Source organism: Neomonachus schauinslandi, chromosome 6 (genome assembly GCF_002201575.2).
Source record: "Neomonachus schauinslandi chromosome 6, ASM220157v2, whole genome shotgun sequence".
In the NCBI taxonomy this organism is placed as follows: domain Eukaryota; kingdom Metazoa; phylum Chordata; class Mammalia; order Carnivora; family Phocidae; genus Neomonachus; species Neomonachus schauinslandi.
This window is the reverse complement of record NC_058408.1, coordinates 3,861,971-3,883,882: the sequence shown is the minus strand read 5'-3', so window position 1 is coordinate 3,883,882 and position 21,912 is coordinate 3,861,971. Positions and strand designations below refer to the sequence as shown.

The window sequence follows — 21,912 nt, the reverse complement described above, 5'->3', positions numbered from 1 at the left end:
TGGGTGTATTATAATTCATTATTCCTTTACTTATTTACATTGTTTTTGGTATTCATTATTATAAATAATATCATAAAAGCTTCTTACACATATATCCTGATACATCTCTCTGATTATTTCTTTAAAGTAAGTAATTGGCAGCAGAAGTATTAAGCCAAGGAGAATGGACACTCATGGTCACTAATATGCTAATTTTTCATTTACTTATCAAGGTAAACATACTAAAATTTTTCCGGTTTCCCCAATGTTTTCCAGTTTTTCCAATTTTTTTTTCCCAATGTAATCTCATTCCCAGAGTGAGGAAAATCCTTTAATTCTTTTCAATAAAAGCCAGGGGAAAAAAGTGTCTTCTTTCTCCCCTGTTTTGTAGCCATGATGCTTCTTCAGGCAGTTGTGGTAAAGGCAATTCACACTGGCCTTAAAATGAGAAGATTGGATCTATGACTTACTAATTTTGGGCAAACCAGCGAACCCTAGGTGTCTTAGATTCCCCATCTGCAAGATGAAGATAGTTATTGAACAGATGGGATTGATGTGCTGTTAAATAATACATATAAACACTCTTCATAAACCAAAAAGTGCCATAAGGAATTATCCTGGTTGTTATTATTATTATTGTTATTATTATTAAACTGTTTTTTTTTTTAAATGAGAACTTGTTGATCTCTCAAACTCCCCAGATAGTGAGAGAGGGTATGCAAACTTGTTTCCCCAGAGGTACAGTTTATTATTCTAAAGAAATTAGAAAAGAGAGCTCAGAGTCTAGTCATGAGTCAGACCACCTGTGAAAATTCATGTCCAAGCACCAGCTGCAAAACACGAAAATACACACAGTGTGGGAGAACCAACACTTAGTAACTGACCTACACACACAAGGCGTGCATCGACAGGGCCCAGCTGGTCCTGAGAGGTCCCTCCGAGCAAGAGGAGGCTCCGTCAGTACCCAAGAAAGAGGGGGAATGTGTCTGGTTAAAAACTACATTCGGGAGGGCAGTCAGGTTTGAAGCAGTTGAATGATTTGTGAAAAGGGTTCACGAAAAGACGTAGACAGGTGGAACAGGGACAGAACAAACACTCAGGTCCCCTCAGAGCAGAGAGCGTTGTCCCAGTTAGCAACTCGGAAGGTAAGATCTTTAAGAAGATGATCAAAATTGTGACTTCAACAAAGTGGAAGAGGTTGGCCAATTTGTTTTAGGTAAATAAAAATCTGAAACTGTAATTCATGAGAAAATTCTTCTCAAAATTATGCATTTTCTAATTCTTTAGCTCCAGTTGCCTCCAAACACCCATGTTCTGGCTCATGAGGAAACCTCTTCCAAACTAGCCCAGGTATCCTTCCTGCTACCCTATCCCATCCGTTTCTTCTTCTGTGCTTTTATACAAAACTCCTTGTACATGCAATTGCTTCCTGATTATGTTTTCTGCCTTTTCCCTCCTGGGGCACAGGAGGACCCATGCACCTGACACATCCCGTGGAGCAGGTCCTTGTTGCCCCTTCTGGTCCTGAGCAGGCACAGGGCACAGGCATGTTCTGACTCACTGACGGGCCTGAGTCTCCATCGTATTGACGCAGCAATTCATCCATGAAGACCAAGAACCACACAGTGGTGAGTGAATTCATTCTCCAGGGGTTTTCCAGCTTCCAAGAACACAAGGTCATCCTCTTTGTGATATTTCTTACGTTGTACCTTTTAACTCTGGCTGGCAATGTCATCACTGTGACCATTATCAGCTTTGCTCGTCATCTCCACACACCCATGTACTTCTTCCTCAGTGTGCTCTCCACCTCCGAGACCATGTACACACTGGTCATTGTACCGCGGATGCTCTGCGCCTTACAGGTCTTAGCCAACCCATCTCCTTGGCTGGCTGTGCCACCCAGATGTTCTTCTTCCTCACCTTGGCCATCAACAACTGCTTCCTGCTCACGGCCATGGGGTACGACCGCTACGTGGCCATCTGCAACCCCTTAAGGTACACAGTCCTCATGAACAAGAGGGTGTGTGCCCTGCTCGTTTGGGGGGCTTTCAGCTTTGGGCTGTTTGTGGCCATAATTCAGATTTCCTCTGTGTTCAGGCTGCCCTTTTGTGACAGAGAAGTGGCCCATTATTTCTGTGACATCCGCCCAGTTATGAAACTCTCCTGTGCAGACACCACTCTACATGACATAATTAATTTTATCATCAGCTCGCTTGTTATTGTGATGCCCATGGGGCTGGTCTTCATCTCCTACATCCTCATCATCTCCACCATCCTCAAGATCCCCTCTGCCCAGGGCCGGAAGAAGGCTTTCGCCACCTGCGCCTCCCACCTCACAGTGGTCATTGTCCACTATGGCTGTGCCTCCATTGCCTACCTCAAGCCCAAGTCTGAAAATACCAGGGATCAGGATCAGCTGATCTCAGTGACCTACACCGTCATCACTCCCCTGCTGAACCCTGTGGTGTACACCCTGAGGAACAAGGAGGTCAAGGATGCTCTTCACCATGCTATTAGCAAAAATCCTCTTGCCCTAGGATCTATGGTAGTTTGACACATAGCCTGTCATCTTCTGGGTATTTCATAATCTCGAAAAAAAATTGTTTTTTGATCATGTCATTCATTCTCTACCCAGAAAGAGTTGCAGAATGTGGTGGTAAGGCTGCAGTGAGGAGCCCAGAGTTTCCCTGACTTGAAGTTCATTTTCATCATCATGCTCCATGCCTTCTACTAATCTCAGAGGTTAACACCAGAGGAGGTGTCAGGTGCTGCTCGGAAGATGGAGAGCTGGTAGGGAATAACAAGCAAGAGGGTGGCTGATTGTTATCAGTTTTTGGTGGCAGGAACCTAGGCTGTATGACACCTATTTGAAGGGAGGAGTTGAGAGAGCAACCTGAGTGTCAGATAGATCCTGAGCTCTGAAACGTAAAGAGAGCATGGCTGGTGCACAGGATGTTCTGGAAACACAGTCAGAACTACCTTCCTACTTATCATCACTTTCTCCTTTGGGCAGTGACAAGAGTAATAGACCCTGACATTCCAGAAGAAATATTCTCTGCTTTAACATTCTCACCTGCCTTGGAGACCCATGAAATTTTTTTCCAATTTTATTGAAGCTCACATTAGAACTGTTTCCTTGGTGAGTCTCATATATTCACATGTGAGTAAGTAACTTGTCACATCTGGCAGCTGCATTTCCCTGCAGTTAGAGATGCTCTCTGTGGGGGTAATGCACGCGCTGTGCTGCGTTCACGAGCGTGGGGATATCTGAAGACCTTTTCTGAAATTAAATTTATTAACCCCACCTCCCACCTAACTCTGGCTGTCTCAGATCTGGATAATTAGCATATGTGGAGTCTGAGCAGAGACGCGTGTCTTGTCTTCACGCTCTTCATTTCTGCATTGCTGAACTCATTTTCTGTCAACAGTTGGGTGCCTACTTTAAACTCTAAGTTTGAACACTTGTCTAAACGCAATCCTCTTCCTGCTCAAGGACAGTCCAAGTGTTCCCACTGAAGGTGCATTGAGAGTGCCTGTCGGACAAGCGACTTGGGATCCCTAATGGTAGAGGGCCAAGAAGAGAAACTTTCATGTTTATGCAGCATTACCTGAAAGAATAAAAGTTTTGCCTCCTCACAGCAGCTGCCTCATTATTGCCCTTATCTGGGTTCCATGAGAGCACCTCAGAATCCTTTCTGAGCCTGGTTCAAGGGAAACACTCTCATAGGCCTACATCTTGGAAAACCCCAATGGAGATCCTCTCTTTGGGGGTCCCGCTCATTGTAGCAGCCCATTCCTGAAAGCCTCTCCCAGCAGTCAACCCATTTTATAGATTGCTGAATTTTTGCACACAGAACCCCCATAGGATTTCTCACAGCTGCCCAGGGCTTTATAGGATTGGCGCTCATACTGAAAATAGTGTGTTCCCCTGAGTTCCTATCGTTTGATGCTGCAGAAAATTATGGTGTAATCTTCCCAAAGTAATATTTGCAACAGTAAAGATTGTGTATTAAAGGTCCACCCATTTTTTTGTCTTTTTTAAAATATAGTTTATACCATCATAACAGAGCCAGAAAAAAAAATTAAACCAATGCATTTAATTTCAAAGAGAGTGTGTGACTAATTCTCACTCAACGTAAATCATGTCTGAACAGAGTGATGCTTAAGCGCACACCTTGGGCTTAGTCACTGCATAGCCATGATCTTTCTAAGTCAGGGCCTGCTGGTTGAGGGGCTTGCTACTGTGACATGGAGTACACATCTCCTTTTGGGAGAACATGTAATGCCGCAAGGACACATCCCATATCTCCCCAACAAAGGATTGCTACTCTTGTCCCAGAATATTCTTTGCCTCTGTCCCCCACACAGTACCCCTTGCTCACACCCATCCTCCCCGTGGTCTTTCCATCCTCCCAGAGTTCAGCAATCCTGGAGCAGACTGCTTGCTGGCACAGATGTGGAATTGGGCATAAGGAGACGGGGGCTTTTGCAAGTGACCGTAGCATTCCCAGTGGACCCCATGTGCTCTCACCTGCTTTGTTGACGTAGAGAAGCTGCTCACTGTCCTTGGACTGGGTGCTGTGGGGGGAAAGGCTATAAGGGCAGGTGAGGCCTGTAGAGTCCTTCAGTGGCCTCTTCGCCCTGGGGATCAGGACTCCCCTTCACTAGGGACCAGAGGCTGCCTCCGAACAGAGTGTGTATATATATATGCATATAACACACTGGAGCTCACAGGGTGCCCGTGAGCACATCATCTCAGTCATTACCTAAGAAATGTTGTGTTAAAGCGCAGGCTTTGGTCCAGTTGTCCTTAGAAGAGGAAGTAAAGACGTCCTACGTCACCCTCTGCTTGAACTGTCTCTGCAGATTTCATCTGTGCAGATAGCAAACACCAGCCATGGGGCATGAAACACCGCTGACTCATTCAGTGTGACTGATAACCCATGGAGCGCCCCCACCCCCCCCCACCGCTGATCACACGCTGAGATGTCTCCCATGGGACCCTAGTGGCTGTGGTTCGAGGGCGTTATCGTGACTCTTCTGGAAGCATGGCTTGTCTGTGCTGGACCATCGCTCAGAGTCAGTGGACGCCTGAGGAGCGGAAGTGTGCCTGCCGCACCCCCCCGCCCCACCCTGTGCAGCTCTTGTGTTTAGGGCCACATTCCCACTGCTTATTTCCCCACGGCTGCAACATCCGCATCGTGGCATTACTTATCATCGACTCGTTTCCTCTTAAGACCCCTGGGAGAGGCGGGCTTAACCATCATAAAATCAACTGTTTTTCTCTTGCTTAGGGAAGCAGATTTAACAAATATTATGGTCTGGAAGTAAATTAGGGAATAAGGAGTAACTTAATCAAGGGAGACACAGCCTAGAAACACTGTGAAGTCCCGAACTGAGTTAGTTTTGCTTCGTAGTAGGAAATGGGAAAACAGCATGAACTCTTCTTTCCTCAGATACAAGGTTTCTTAAAATGTTCACCCTAGACAAAGATTGAGAGAGAGGGAGAGCACCTGTGTGGGGGGAGGAGGAAGGAGGGAGAGAGCCCATATGCTTTAGTCAGTACCGTAGGAATTAGGAGGATGAGGAAGTCTCTCTGATCTCATTATCTCCCTGTGTGTGATTTGTGACCTTGTTAGTGTACAAACCTGGGGCAAAACAGCCTGGTTAGCCCAAGAGTGGCGTTTTGAACATTCGATTACTGGTAGTGATATGATAGAGAAGGGGGGGTGTCTCAAACCTGAGAAGATGAGGCTGTGCTTAGTGGCAGGAATAGGAAAAAAAAACAAAAAAAACAATGGGTGACAGAATATTAATGCTTTGTTTTTGCTACTAATAAAAACTAACTTTCTATAACATTTACACATCACAAAGTGCATTTTCCCTTTAACCGATCTCACCCAATCTTCAAAGCAACTCTTGCAAGATCGATGTCATTTTTATCCCTATTTCATAGATGAAGAAACTGAGGATCAGGGTCCAGTGAACTCACAAACGTAATGCAGTTTGTTTGGGAGAAACCAGCTCTCTGATTAAAGTCCGAGATCCTTGTAAGTTTTCGTATTTCCTCCCCTGCGACCCAGACTGAAGGATTGCAAGGGTCAGAGAGGGGACACCCCAACCCTGCAGGACCTTCTCTTTTTCTAGTGAAGACTGCCTGCCCCTTTTCATCCCCCACCCCCACCACAGGTGGGAGGGAATGGTGTTCCCATGGAGGAAGCAAACCACTCTCCTTTCTCTGTCCTGGGGCTTTCTCGAGCCAAGCATATCCTTACTCACCAGCATCTGCGTCTGTTTTAAAAATATGTCCAAAAAATAACTCTACTCTCCTTGATTGTGGGTCAACTCACTTCTACTGAGTAGAATACAGCCAAACTGAGGTGTGTGGTTTCCAAGATTAGAGTGGGGGAAGACAGACTTCTGTGCTAGGTGGGACCTAGGCAGGGGTCAGTGTTGGAGAAGCCTGCCATGCTGGGGGCTGCTCTGTAGGAAGGCCCGCATAGCAAGGAACCAGGGGGAGCTCTGCCAGTAGCCAGTGAGGATCCGCGGCCCCCAACCCAAGAGCCGGCCCAGAACGGATCCTGACAGTGGCCACGCAGGCCAGCATGGAAGCAGGTCCTGTCCCAGTCAAGGCTGAGATGAGACAACAGTCCTGGTTGATGGACTGCAATTCAGTCGTCCAGCTAAGCTCCTTCTGGTTTCTGACCCCCACAAAGGATGAGATAGTAAGTGTCTGTGTTTGAAGCTGCTAAGGTTTGGGGTGCGTGGCACATAGCAGTGGGTAACTTAGGCGGCGTCCTTCATCCGTGTCTTCCTTAAAACAGCAACAACGCAGGTGCTGTGCCCCTGCTCTCCCAGGGACACGGAGAAACGTCTTCCCAGGAAGACTTAGCATGCACCCGATGGTGTCACACTGCCCCAGAGGGCTGCCAGAGCTCCAGCCCGCTCTCCGTGGTCTCGGGCAGGGCAAGGCACAGCAGCACCAGCCCAGCGGGAAGATGCTGGCTGGAGGGCTGCCTAGGCCGTGTGGTTAGGGGCGCAGCCTTTGTTCCAGCACAGAGGGCAGCGTTTTTAATGGTTTTAATGACCTGAACCAGGATATGATTAGAAACAAATTTGTTTACTTCAACATATTGTTTCAGTTGTAGGGTCTTTCCTTTCTCTTTTAACTGTTCTGTTTTCTGCTGTCCTGTTCATGCCTCCAAGGAAAGAGAAGCTATGTCCTCCTAAAGGGACATCCTACTGCCTAACGTGTGTAAGGAAACCGTGGCAGTGGACTGTTGGTCCCGTAAGACGAGCTTACTTGTGGAGCTGCTGGAGGAACCATTTCCTTCCAGGCTTCGGGGCTGGGGTGTTACCCGTGGACCAAGGACATTCACTGGTTCAGGTGGCTGTGGATTTCAGTATAGCGTGAGTTGGAGACTGTGTGGCCCCCAGCAGCGTGGAGATCTAGCTCTTGTGGTCTTGACGATGAAGTGGCCCGGTTGTCGATAAGGAGCTCCTGGATATTGGGTTAATGGATGAAGCCCTTCACCTGGAATCAGGACATCAGCTAGGAAATTAGGAGCTCAGAGAAGGTATCTGTGAAGATGGATAGACTGAGCCCATCTCAAGAGGATGTGAAATAGTGCTTGATACTGAGAACAAGCCAGCTACATTGGCCTAAATCTGTGATTTATAAACTTGACTATAAGCATTTCATCCTGGTGTTTGTTTCTCTGTCTCCAATAAAAACTGTATCAGTTCCCCGTTTTTTTTTTAGTTATCATACATTATGAGTGAGACTTTAAAACCCAAGAACATATGGGTCAGGTATGGTTTCCCCCACAGCGTGATCTCCAGCATCTATCTCTGTGATTAATTCATAGTAAGAGCCATACAAGTACTTAGAGCATGGACTAATCTTGGTGTTTCCAGGTCAGTGAGAAGAATGGAAGGAAGTTGTCTGAGTTAAGGGTCCGGGTTTCAAACAAAAGCCACCATATCGACTTGTGGCTGTCCACCTCTACTTAACTATTCCGTGCAATAAACCACCCCAAATCAGTTTGTGAAACAATAAACATTTAGTACATCAATCTGTGGGTAGGTGATTTGGGTTTAGGGATTTTTTTTTTTAATCTCAAGTAGGTGATTAACAGCAAGTCAGCTACTTTGGAGGCAATAATATCATCTGGGCCAGAAATGGGGTGATGGGAATTAACACATTTTTAAATCCTTGTCTTGTTTGTATAATTTTAGGTTGGTCTAAATCAATCTTGATTTCTCACTTTTGATTCTAAAACTCCTTTCATTGTAACATACAATATCAAAAATCCCCTGAGTTTCAAAATAATTTTTCATAGCATATTTTTGCATAATATTAAATAAATAAGTTATTTTCCATAATATATGTTACTTTAGATCAATATGTTACAACTAAAGCTTACACTGTAAGTTCATTTTATCAAAGTCTTTAATATCCATTAATGTATATCTAAAAAGAAAAATCTCTCTTATGTACATTTAATAAGTGCTCCATATTATTGAATTAACTTTAAAATTATTATGAAAGAAAGAACATATTTATGGACAGATTCACAATGACATTTTATATACTACATTTCATTCAGGGATAAAAATAGATGCATTAAAATGAAGATTGAAATTTAACTACTTTTTGCTACATCAGAAATACACAAAAAAATCCTTTGTTTGATTTATGTTTCTGAGGTTTAGAGCCTAAGAAAACCCCACACATTGTATGTTAAATAATATTCATGCTTAGTTTCCAAGTACTTACATTCCAAGTGTTTATTTAAGTGCTGAAGACATCTTGATGTCCTATAGAATAATTTATTAGATTGGGATCTCTGGCAATCGATATGGATAAATATCAAAAATAGAATACATATGTATATTTGGGATAAGACCATATATTTATACATATAGACATATGGACTAGTGTGTAAATGTGCAGAGGATTAGCTTTCACTCAACACACTGGTTATCTCTGAGGAAGAAGGGAGGGGAAAGGAGGGAGTGAGCTCCTGATTTTATCCTTAAATGTTTTTACCTTAAAAAAAAAAGATAGGAAACAATTATGACAAATATGGCATAGTGAATACATGGTACTTGATTTGTAATTTTATAACTTTTCTCCACCTTTTTTGTAAATTTTAAACTTTTCACAATTATTGTTTTTATTTTTAAAGAATCTTCGGGTGAATTCTGAGTGATCATTTTTATGTTCTTCATTAACATGTTCTATTTCAACATGAATGTTCCTCATGATCCATAACTTTAGCCAATGATTCATTGTGGATATAAATGAAACAAATGTATGATCAAGGCGGGGAAAAAAGCCACTGTGAAATGGTGTATCGGTCAAAACCACCAGCTCGTCTTGCAGTGATAAACTCTCAGAGTGGTTGAGTTACGAGCAGGCATTTCTGATCTCCACTAACCACCGGACCTGCTCAACTGATTTCCACTGGGAGGCATCCAGCAGGCTCCACTTGAAAGAAACAAGACCAAGAAATGGAGGGCCTCTCCCCTGGCTTCCATTTTGAAGCCCACAGCTGACCTCCGTGGTGAATGATGTCAGTTGTCTATAAGATACCAGTCTTTCATATTTCCGTGTTGAACCAAGACCTGGACACACAGATCGTAATGTCAAAGAGGCTGTATCCTCATAAAGTCAGACAGCCTGTCTCCTTGGGTGACGTGCTCAGGCCTCCTCAGGAGAAAACAGGAAAAGGGGAGTTATAGGAGATGGGGCATTCACACCTGAAAGAAGTGACCAAGGAATAAAAGAGTATTCACCTCCCTCTCTGTGCTTATTTATCATCTGAATTTGACTCCTGTCAGCTAGAAAAAAAGACCCTGTCCTTGAAAGAAGAGGGTCAGAGGCCCAGTGGTGTGCATCTTCCCCTTGCTCAGACCCCTGAAGCCTTTGAGTGTCCCCTCAGTCTTCACAGAGGACGGAGGTGCAGTCAGGTAGGTACTGAGTCCACTTGGGTGGAAGCTCTCAAGCTAGAAAAGCAGGGAGAGACAGAGAGGTTTTTTTGTGTTTGCTTGTTGTTTGTCAATGGGGGGAGAGGGGTGGGGCTGGAGCCAGAAGAGGTGGTGGATAAATGGGAGAACTGATTGTCGGAGCACCAGGGATCCTTAGGGCCAGAGAAAGGAGAGTCGGTGTGGCTGCCAGATGGGAACACCGTTACCTTTGGTTCAAGAGAAGGTCTGGGGCCTTGTTGGTTCACAAGCCAGTTTCCTGTACACGGGGCTGGGGAGGTGGGGGGGTTGGGGCACTAAAGACAAAGAGGTAGTCCACTCCAAATTGGTAGGTGGCAATTTTCTTAAGGGAACAAGGGAGCTTATCTAGGGGGCTTGTCTGGGGTGGCAGCAAGATGAGTAGATTTCTGCACCAGCCCACCAGAATCTGAAAAGTTTACACAGATTAACTGCGTTCAGCCTCCTGTACCCTCCAGAGGCTCTCAATGCCACATCTGTCTCAAGGCTGTGTCCTTGGAACAGCTCCCACTGGGCAAGTTACCCCATCCCCCCACCCACCTCCCTTTCTGCAACCCTCAGTTTGTTTCCCGGAGTCAAGAGCCTCATATGGTTTGTCTCCCTCTCTTATTTCTTCCCCTTCAGTTTTCCCTCCCTTCCCTTGTGGTCCTCCATGCTATTCCTTATGTTCCACATATGAGTAAAACCATATGATAATTATCTTTCTCTGCTTGACTTATTTCACTTAGCATAATCACCTTCAGTTCCATCCATGTTGATGCAAATGGTGGGTATTCATCCTTTCTAATGGCTGGGTAATATTCCATTGTATATATGAACCACATCTTCTTTATCCATTCATCTGTTGATGGATATCTGGGCTCTTTCCATAGTTTGGCTATTTGCTGCTATGAACACTGGGGTGCATATGGCCCTTCTTTTCACTACATCTGTATCTTTGGAGTAAATTCCGAGTAGTGCAGTTGTTGGGTTGTAGGGTAGCTCCATTTTTAACATCTTGAGGAAACTCCATACTGTTTTCCAGAGTGGCTGCACCAGCTTGCATTCCCACCAACAGTGTAGGAGGATTCTCCTTTCTCCGCATCCTTGCCAACATTTGTTGTTTCCTGCCTTGTCAATTTTTGCCATTCTAACTGGTATAAGGTGGTATCTCATTGTGGTTTTGATTTGTATTTCCCTGATGGCAAGTGATGTGGAGCATTTTTTCATGTGTCTGTTAGCCATTTGTATGTCTTCTTTGGAGAAGCGTTTGTTCATGTCTTCTGCCCATTTCTTGACTGGATTATTTGTTTTTTGGGTGCTGAGTTTGAGAAGTTCTTTATAGATCTTGGATACCAGCCCTTTATCTGACATGTCATTTGCAAATATCTTCTACCATTCCATAGGTTACCTTTTTTTAATTTATTTTATTTTATTTTATTTTATTATGTTATGCTAATCACCATACATTACATCATTAGTTTTTGATGTAGTGTTCCATGATTCATTGTTTGTGTACAACACCCAGTGCTCCTTTCAGTATGTGCCCTCTTTAATACCCATCACCAGGCTAACCCATCCCCCTACCCCCCTCCCCTCTAGAACCCTCAGTTTGTTTTTCAGAGTCCATCATCTCTCATGGTTTGTCTCCCCCTCCGATTTCCCCCCCTTAATTTTTCCCTTCCTGCTATCTTCTTCTTCTTTTTTTTTTTTTTTTGACATATAATGTATTATTTGTTTCAGAGGTACAGGTCTTGATTCAACAGTCCTACACAATTCACAGCACTCACCATAGCACACACCCTCCCCAATGTCTATCACCCAGCCACCCCATCCCTCCCACCCCCCACCACTCCAGCAACCCTCAGTTTGTTTCCTGAGAATAAGAATTCCTCATTTCATAGGTTACCTTTTAGTTTTGTTGATTGTTTCCTTTGCTGTGCAAAAGCTTTTTATCTTGATGAAGTCCCAATAGTTCATTTTTGCTTTTGTTTCTCTTGCCTTTAGAGATGTGTCTTGCATGACGTTGCTGTATACAAGGTTGAAGAGGTTGCTGCCTGTGTTCTCCTCTAGGATATTGATGGATTCCTGTCTCACATTTAGGTCTTTCATCCATTTTGAGTTTATTTTTGTGTATGGTGTAAGGGAATGGTTCAGTTTCATTCTTCTGCATGTGGCTGTCCAATTTTCCCAGCACCATTTATTGAAGAGACTGTCTTTTTTCCACTGGACATTCTTTCCTGCGTTGTCGAAGACTAGTTGGCCATAGAGTTGAGGGTCCATTTCTGGGCTCTCTATTCTGTTCCATTGATCTATGTGTCTGTTTTTGTGCCAGTACCATACTGTCTTGATGATTATAGCTTTGTAATAGAGCTTGAAGTCCGGAATTGTGATGCCACCAGCTTTGGTTTTCTTTTTCAACATTCCCCTGGTGATTCAGGGTCTTTTCTGGTTCCATACAAATTTTAGGATTGTTTGTTCCAGCTCTGTGAAAAAGTTGATGGTATTTTGATAGGGATTGCATTGAATGTGTAGATTGTTCTGGGCAGCATAGAGATTTTCACAATGTTTATTCTTCCAATCCATGAGCATGGGACATTTTTCCATCTCTTTGTGTCTTCCTCAGTTTCTTTCATAAGTGTCCTATAGCTTTCTGAGTACAGATCCTTTGCCTCTTTTTAGGTTCAGTCCTAGGTATCTTATGGTTTGGGGTGCAATTGTAAATGGGATCGACTCCTTAATTTCTCTTTCTTCTGTCTCATTGTTAGTGTATAGAAATGCAACTGATTTCTGTGCATTGATTTTATATCCTGCCACTTTGCTGAATTCCTGTACGAGTTCTGGTAATTTTGGGGGGGAGTCTTTTGGGTTTTCCACATAGAGTATCATGTCATCTGCAAAGAGTGAGAGTTTGACTTCTTCTTTGCTGAATTGGATGCATTTTATTTCTTTTTGTTGTCTGATTGCTGAGTCTAAGACTTCTAGTACTATGTTGAACAATAGTGGTGAGAGTGGGCATCCCTGTTATGTTCCTGATCTTAAGGGAAAAGCTCTGAGTTTTTCCCCACTGATAATGAGAATGATATTCACTGTGGGCTTTTCATAGATGGTTTTTATGATATTGAGGTATGTTCCCTCTATCTCTACACTTTGAAGAGTTTTAATCAAGAAAGAATACTGTATTTTGTCAAATGCTTTTTCTGCATCAATTGGGAGGATCATATGATTCTTTTCTTTTATTAATGTGCTCTATAATGTTGATTGATGTCCAAATGTTGAACCACCCTTGCATCCCAGGAATAAATCCCACCTGGTTGTGGTGAATAATCCTTTTAATGTACTGTTGGATCTCATTGGCTAGGATCTTGGTGAATATTTTGGCATCCATGTTCATCAGGGATATTGGTCTGTAATTTTCCTTTTTGGTGGGGTCTGTGTCTGGTTTTGGGATCAAGGTAATGCTGGCCTCATAGAATGAGTTTGGAAGTTTTCCTTCCATTTCTATTTTTTGAAACAGCTTCAGTAAATTGGTATTATTTCTTCTTTAAATGTTTGGTAGACTTCCCCTGAGAAGCCATCGGGCCCTGGACTCTTATTTTTTGGGAGGTTTTTGATTACTGTTTCAATTTCCTTGCTGGTTATTAGTCTGTTCAGATTGTCTATTTCCTCCTGTTTCAGTCTTGGTAGTTTATAAGTTTCCAGGAATGCATCCAGTTCTTCCAGATTGCTTAATGTGTTGGCATATAGTTGTTGATAATAATTTCTAACAACTGTTTCTATTTCCTTGGTATTAGTCATGATCTCTCTCCTTTCATTCATGATTTTATTAATTTGGGTCCTTTCTCTTTTCTTTTGGATAAGTCTGGCCAGAGGTTTATCGATCTTATTAATTCTTTCAAAGAACCAGCTTCTAGTTTTCTACTTCTTACTCAAAGAGGAGCTATAATAGAGACTCAGGAAAATCAAGACATTGTCCAAAAGAAAGAGTTAACACCACATTTGTTTATCATCAGCCAAATCCAAATCTACATGGAAAATTCTCTGATTCTGAGGGGGATGTTGAGGCCCAGGGACCAGGTATGAGGAAAGGGGATAAATGGGGTAACACAACCTTTGTTCATTACTCTCAATACACTTACTTATTTTCCCCCCTGGAATTGAGTTGATGGAACCAAACAAGCGAGTTAGGGAACAACTTAACTTATGAGATCTTTAATTTCTCTATCACATGTAAATAATATAAGCTGTATTTGGAAGTCCTATGTAAATTCCAGCAAGCTCTATGTGGAAATAGAACATGTCCACAGGAATTTGGTAGGACAATTTTTATTTCATCTCTCATCTTGTTTACATGTCTTGATTCTAGAGAAATCCTCCACAACCAACCTCACCTGTGGTTAAAGTCTGTTGTTCTACAGCACCTGAACCAAGGCAATAGGCTCTTCTATATCCACATAAAATTGGGGAGCATAATCTCTCAACTGGACAAAGAGAGGGTATTGTCTGGCTACTCTGAGCCTCTATGGCCTCAGTCCATTTGCACCATCTGGAGTCAGCCTCTGGCACCATGGAACTCCTGAGTAGGAGAGAAACCCCAAGTAAGAAAGAGATACTCAGTTGGATGGAGAGAAAGATCACACTGAAATAGGAGCAGGATTCCTGAGAGGGCAGATTTCATATAGCTAGCCCTTTGATGGGGAGATTTGGGATCAGTCCTATAGGACTGCATGTTCTTCTCAGAGAAGATATGTAGCACCTATTGTGATGACATCATCCTAAACTGGCAGGTTCTGAGGTTTCCTTTTCATTCTTATGACTTTTTAATTTGACATAATTTTGGACCACAGAAAAGTTGCAGGAATAGTACAAAAAAATTTCCATATACTTAAAAAATTATTGTGGTAAAATATACCTAGTATAAAATTTACCATTGTGACCATTTTTAGGTATACATCAGAGGTATTAAGTACATTCACAATGTTGTATAATCCTCTCATCACTATGCATTTCCAGTCTTTTCATCATTCCAAACAGAAACTCTGTTCCCATTAAACAATAACTCTCTATTTCCATCTCCTCTCCAGCCCCCGGTAACCTCTATTTGCTTTCTATCTCTATAAATTTACCTATTATAAGTACCTCATATAAGTGTAATCATATAATATGCGTCCTTTTGTGTCTAGCTTACTTCACTTGGCACAACGTTTTAAAGGTTTATCCATGTAGCATGGATCAGAATTTCACTTCTTTTTAAGGATGAGTAATATTCCATTGTATGTATATGCCACCTTTTGTTTATCCATTCGCCTGTTGATGGACATTTGGGTTGTTTCCACCTTTTGGCTACTGACTATGTTATGACCATTGGTGTACAAGTATCTGTGTGGGTTTCTGTTTTCAATCTTTTGGGTATATGCTTAGGAGTGGAATTTCTGGATCATTCAATAATTCTTTGTTTAACTTTGTGAGGAGCCACTGAACTGTCTTCTACAGTTGCTGGAGCATTTTACATTCCCACCAGCAATAAACGAGGGCTCCAATTTCTCCACATCCTCACCAATGCTTGTTATTTTTCATTTTTAAAAAATTATTAATAGTCATCCTAATGGGTGTGAGCTGGTATCTCACTGGTTTTGATTTGTACCTCCGATGGTTATCTAGGAATGTTGAGCATCTTTTTGTGTACTTATATTGGCCATTTATTTATCTTCCTCAGAGAAATGTCTTCAAATTCTTCACCTAGTTATGAATATGATTTTCCTTTTTTTTTTCTAGTTGTAGGAATTTTTTATGTGTTCTGGATATCAATCCCCTATCAGATACATGATTTGCAAATATATTCTCCCATTCTGTGGGTTGTCTTTTCACTTTCTTGATAGTGTCCTTTGATGCTCAAAAGTTTTTAATTTTTAAAAGATTTTATTTATTTATTTGAGAGAGAGAGAGAACAAATGAGTGGTGGGATGGGCAGAGGGAGAGGGATAAGCAGACTCACCACTGAGCAGGGAGCCCGATGCAGGACTCCATCCCAGGACCCTGAGATCATGACCTGAGCTAAAGTCAGACACTTAACTAACTGAGCCATCCAGGTGCCCCTAAAAGTTTTTAATTTTGACAGAGTTCAATTTATCTATTTTCTCTTTTGTTGCTTGTGCTTTTGATGCATATCTAAGCACATGATTGTCAAATCCAATATTATAAAGATTTTCCCTATGTCTTCTAAGAGTTTTATAGTTTTAGCTCTTACATTAGGTCTTTAATTCATTTTGAATTAATTTTTGAGTCTGGTGTAGAGTAAGGGTCCATCTTCACTCTTTTGCACATGCATATCCAGTTTTCCCAGCACCATGTGTTGAAAAGACTGTCCTTTCCCCCACTGAATGATCTTATACCCTTACTGAAAATCAACTGGGCTCTCTAGTCTATTTCAGTGGTCTCTATTTTGGTCTTCATGCCCCATATACTTTTCACTTGGATTTCCCAAATGTTAATATCTTATCATTTTTGCTATATAGCCTTTCTACACACACACACACACACACACACACACACACGTGCACGTGCATGTGTGTGTGTATATATATGTGTATGTGTGTGTGTATATATGTGTACACATATATATACACACATATTTTTTATCTACTTTTTTGAACTGCTGAGAGTCAGTTGCAGACATGAGGCTCCTTTACCCCTAAATACTTTAGCGTGTTTCCTTTTCTTTAAAAGATATTTTTTAAAGATTTTATTTATTTATTTGAGAGAGAGAGTGAGAGCAGGAGGGGCAGGGGCAAAGGGAGAGGGAGAAACAGGCTCCCCTGCTGAGCAAGGAGCCCACTGCAGAGCTCAATCTCAGGACCCTAGGATCAGGACCTGAGCCGAAGGCAGACACTTAACTGACTGAGCCACCCAGGTACCCCTAGTGTGTGTTTCCTAAAAGCAAGATTATTCTCTTACATCATATATTCTCAGTAGAGGTGACATCACCCTCAAGGGGGCAAAAATTGATTGTATGGGCAAAAAAGTCTGAGATATTATGAATGACCTGTGGCTCTCCAAAGCTCAACCCTATCCAACAAAATCATATTTCTTAGTATTTAATTTATCTTATTCGGGAGAAATTAATTTAAGTATCAATTAATTAATTTAATTTTTCTCCTTTGGGTGTACAATAATGAAAAAAATGTTTGAAAAACATTGTCCTACATACATAACAATTATCAAAATCAGGAAATTAACTAGATACAGTAATCTAATCTATAAATTTTGTGTTGTTTTGTTTTTACATTTCACCAGGAACACCACGGAAGTAAGGTTGTGTTCTTCAGGTGCCCTTTTCAGCCTCTCAGAGTAAAATACTCATCTAGGCACTGAGGATATAGCAGAGAACAAGATAATGTTCATGGAGTTGACATTCTAGAGGAGAGTTTACAAAGGACTGAGAAAGGATTGTCCATGGGAGGAAAGACTTAGGGGTAACACTGGAACAGAGGTAGCCTTGTTCTTTACAGCCCCATTTGATTGGACAAAGTCTGTTGGAAACAGATTTAATCCCAGTGTAAAGAACTCCCTCCCTCTCTCTCTCTCTCACACACACACACACACACACACACACACAGTATTAGAGATGAAGTGGATTTCTCTGGGAGAAACTGAGTTTCCTGTTATTCAAAGGACAGTATGTGTAATGGTCAGCATTTGACTTCTGCCATGACAGATCCCTTTGTTTTTTTTTGTTTTTTTGGTTTTTTTTGTTTTTTTATTCTTATGTTAATCCCCATACATTATATCATTAGTTTTAGATGAAGTGTTCCATGATTCATTGTTTGTGCATAACACCCAGTGCTCCATGCAGAATGTGCCCTCCTCCATACCCACCACCAGGCTAACCCATCCTCCCACCCCCCTCCCCTCTAGAACCCTCAGTTTGTTTTTCAGAGTCCATCAACTCTCATGGTTCGTCTACCCCTCCGATTTCCCCCGCTTCATTCTTCCCCTCCCGCTACCTTCTTCTTCTTCTTCTTTTTTTTTTTCTTAACATATATTGCATTATTTGTTTCAGAGGTACAGATCTGAGATTCAACAGTCTTGCACAATTCACAGCGCTTACCAGAGCACATACCCTCCCCAGTGTCTATCACCCAGTCACCCCATCCCTCCCACCCCACCCCCCACTCCAGCAACCCTCAGTTTGTTTCCCGCAATTAAGAATTCCTCATCAGATCCCTTTGTTTTAAGTATTGATCTGGTCTCTATGCCCTTGAAAAAAATAAAAATTCTATCAACTTCACTATTCTTATCTGCAAAATGAAGAATAAAAATAGTACATACTGCAAAGGGTTATTTTAAAGATTAAATGTGATAATGCATGAAATAAGCTTTTAGCTCAGTGTCTAGCATTTAATAAGAGCATAATAATTATTTATTATTATATTTTTTAAGTAAAAGACTACTTAAGTTATTATTTTTCTAGAAGATTGTTCACTAAAGGCTTTTAAAAGCAAGGTCAGTATGGAGAGGAAGCTTGTACTAATATTATTAAGTAGCATTTCAACTATGTCAGTTTTTAATTTTTATTTTTAATTCATGAATGTCAAGGTTGCATATACAATGGTTTTCTATACGTATAATAGGGCACCTGGGTGCCTTATGTCAGGCCAGTTTGGAGGAAGTCTGATTTCTATTATGGTTAAGTTTATGTACCTGGTTGAACTCATAGCACTAAGGTTCTGGTTAAGCTCAAGGGTGAATTTACTGAGAAGCTAATGAAACTTAAGCTTCTCCCTCATTTGCACAGAAAATAAACTTTCATTTTCATGTATTCAGAGCCTGAGCCCTCCCCTCGTTCGATGCCTATACAAAGAACCGAGGTCAAGTTCTGGCCACCTGTTTTATTTGATAGGAAAAATCTTGGTGTTAAGATCTCATCTCAGGAAACTTTCCTCAGGATTTCATGGTGTGATATACAACAAATAAAACATAATAGCACTAAAAACTGCCACTTAAAACAATTTCTTTCTTCAGCCACTTGTCCCTTCTCTCTGGAGCATAGGGTCTTTTCAGTAACAAAATGCCTTTTAGACCATTTGTATCACAATGTTGAGCTCCCATTTTCTCTTCTCTTGGACAGCCCAGGAGATTGCTTGGTGGTGGTGGGGGGGGGGGCGGGGGCGGGTGGCACAGAAGCTGAAGTGCCTAAGAAATGACCTGAATTTTAGTGGCCCTCGGGAAACAGAAGAGAAGGTGCAAGAGAGGGTGGGGAATATGGCTTAGATGGTGACCTATAAAGTGGTGTGCAGTGAGAGATTGTAAGGAGTGGGGATTGTTGAAGAATTTAAAGAAGAATGATCAGGTATGAACCCTGACAGTGTGCCCCAAGGTGCTATATACAATGTAATCGTACTCCATCCCTTTCTTCTATTAGTTCTGCTGCAAGAACAGCTATCTGGCTGACTGCTAGTTTGTGGCCAATTAGAGAAATGGGCTCGATTTCTTTTTTCTGTTGGTATAGGATCAAGAAAAGACAATAGCCCATAGGAAGTAAGGGCAAGGCAGAAATGGAATCAAGAAATTAGAACTAAGTGCAAGCATTAAAATAAAAATCCTGGTGAATTTGCCAAAATTATAAGAGGGCTTTGGACTTCTCATCAGACATAGAATGGTAGGTTTGAATCAATTTTAAGCAATTATATATGTATGTCAAAGGGCAGGTTGCTCCTGACATCTGGGATTACTATGTATATGAAAGAATTAGCAAACATCTTGGCAACCATAAAATATTTAGTAAATCTTGAGATTACCTTCCCTGGGGTACTGGGGCTTCAGCTTCAGGGGGACCAACGACCATTAGTGGGAGGGGAAGTTTGTAATCCTTAATCCATGTTTGTCTCCAATTGGTTGTCCTGTTGAGAAAGACAGAAATAGACCTAGAGAGTGAAGAAACAGAATGGGCAGTGGAAAGAATACCATGCTTAGGGCTGTGGGTTCATGTGCCAGCTCTAGAGTTTTATGTGACTCTGGGCTAATATGTCACTTTTTAATTTCTTTACACACCAACCATTCAAACCACGCTCTCTTAAATGCTGACTGGTCTTTTAGGACTGAATCCTTCAATTCCTCTTCCTTACAAGATACCCATTTTTGTTTTGTTTTATTTTGCTTTGAGCAGGTGGTCTATTCTCTCACTCATCAACAAATGCTTTTTTTTCTTCATGTTTCAAGTTTTTATTTAAATTCTAGTTAGTTAACATATAGTGTAATATTGGTTTCAGAAGTAGAATTTAGTGATTCATCACTTACATAAAATACCCAGTGCTCATCACAAGTACCCTCTTTAATAACCATCACCCATCTAGCCCATCCCCCACCCATCTCCCCTCCAGCAAACTTCAGTTTATTCTCTATCTTTAAGAGTCTCTCTTATGGTTTGCCTCCCTCTCTCTCTTTCTCTCTCTCTCTCTTTTTTCTTTCCTCTATGTTCATCTGTTTTGTTTCATTGTTTCTTTTGATTATAGCTATGACTTACTGACTCTACCTAACGCCCTGGTTTCCGCTGTCATTCACAACATCTTGCCTTTTTTTCCTTCCCCTAAAGAATTCTCCTTGATTATCCTCAAAATGACTTTCTCCTCCATCCAGACAGAATAGTCATTCTTCAGGGTCTTCCTAATTCTTCATCCTAATTAAGTCCTAATCAGTCATGCCTGTGGCCACCAACTCCCACTGGCAGAGAGGCATCCCAAACCTTAGAGATAATTACTTCTCTCGATTATCCAGACACCTACCCAGTTTTTTCATTTCAAATGAGTTTATTGGCTTTGGGAGGGAGGGTGGGGTAAGGATCAGGAACTATTCAAAATGAGGTTGGTGTAGGCTGGCAAACACACCACTGATAGCTTCATATCTGTTAGAACAAAATCCATAGGAAATGCTGATTAAATAAACATCCCCCCTCCCCACCCCCTCCAGGTCTGTCGTTAAGATGAAGCAGCTTCAATTGTGTGAGTTGACTGGTTTTATTTTAGTGGGAGTTCCCTTCTCTATGTTTATACCGATAAAAAGAGTTAGATACTAAGTGTGGGTAGTATAATATAGCATGCTTATCAGAAGAATTACCAGAAGAATATAACATCAATAGCATGCTTATAAGAAGAATGCATTAGTTAATGCTTATCAGAAGAGTATACCATAGATAGCTTGCCTATAAATAGTTAGATGTTAAGTACTGGTTGTATGATACAGAGAGCATGCTTATCAGATTAGATCTTAAGTTTATTACCTTTAGAAAGGGTCCTTTTAGTATATCCTCCTGGACCTGCATATTTTAAAAGGTGTTGGGTTTGTTTGTTTTTGCCAAATGAATTGTGTTTCTTAAATAACTCATGTTCTCATTAAAAAAAAAAAAAGACATCAAAGTCTTCCAAACCAGTGCTACGAAAGTTAGTTGAAGTAATTCGAGCAAAAGCAGTGAAAATTGACATGTGGTTAACCTATGCTACCTTACAGAAGATAAAAGTATGATTTTTTAAAAGACATTTAAGATAGAGGAAAGAATGTTTTGGTCTTCACCAGGCAAAATCTTTAGATACTAGGTCAGAGCCGGAACTCGTAAAGATTACTGTAGGGGGTTGAATGGTGTTCACCCAACAGATATGTCCACCCAGGACTTCAGAATGTGCCTTATTTGGAACAAAGGTTTTTGCAGATATAATTAAGGTAAGGATCTCAGAATGAGATTCATCCTGCATTAAGACAGGCTCTAAATCTAAAGACAAATGTCCTTACAAGAGACAGAAAAGGAAAAGACGTAGGCATAGAGGAAGGCCATATGAAAACAAAAGCGAGACTAGATTTATGCTGCCACAAATCAAGGAATACCCAGAGCCATGAAGCAGAGCTAAAGGAGTCTCCTCCAGAGCCTTCTGTGGGAGTGTGGTATTGAAGGCACCT

At 41.6% G+C, this 21,912-nt stretch overlaps 1 protein-coding gene across 1 annotated transcript; it reads left to right on the top strand.

Moving 5' to 3' along the window:
• The first annotated feature begins 1,583 nt into the window (after positions 1–1,583).
• On the top strand, positions 1,584–2,533 carry LOC110573343 (olfactory receptor 10J1-like). The gene is given in 2 exon segments (XM_021681838.1): positions 1,584–1,842; positions 1,845–2,533. Coding segments are annotated over 2 exon segments (948 nt in total).
• The last annotated feature ends 19,379 nt before the right edge of the window (positions 2,534–21,912 follow it).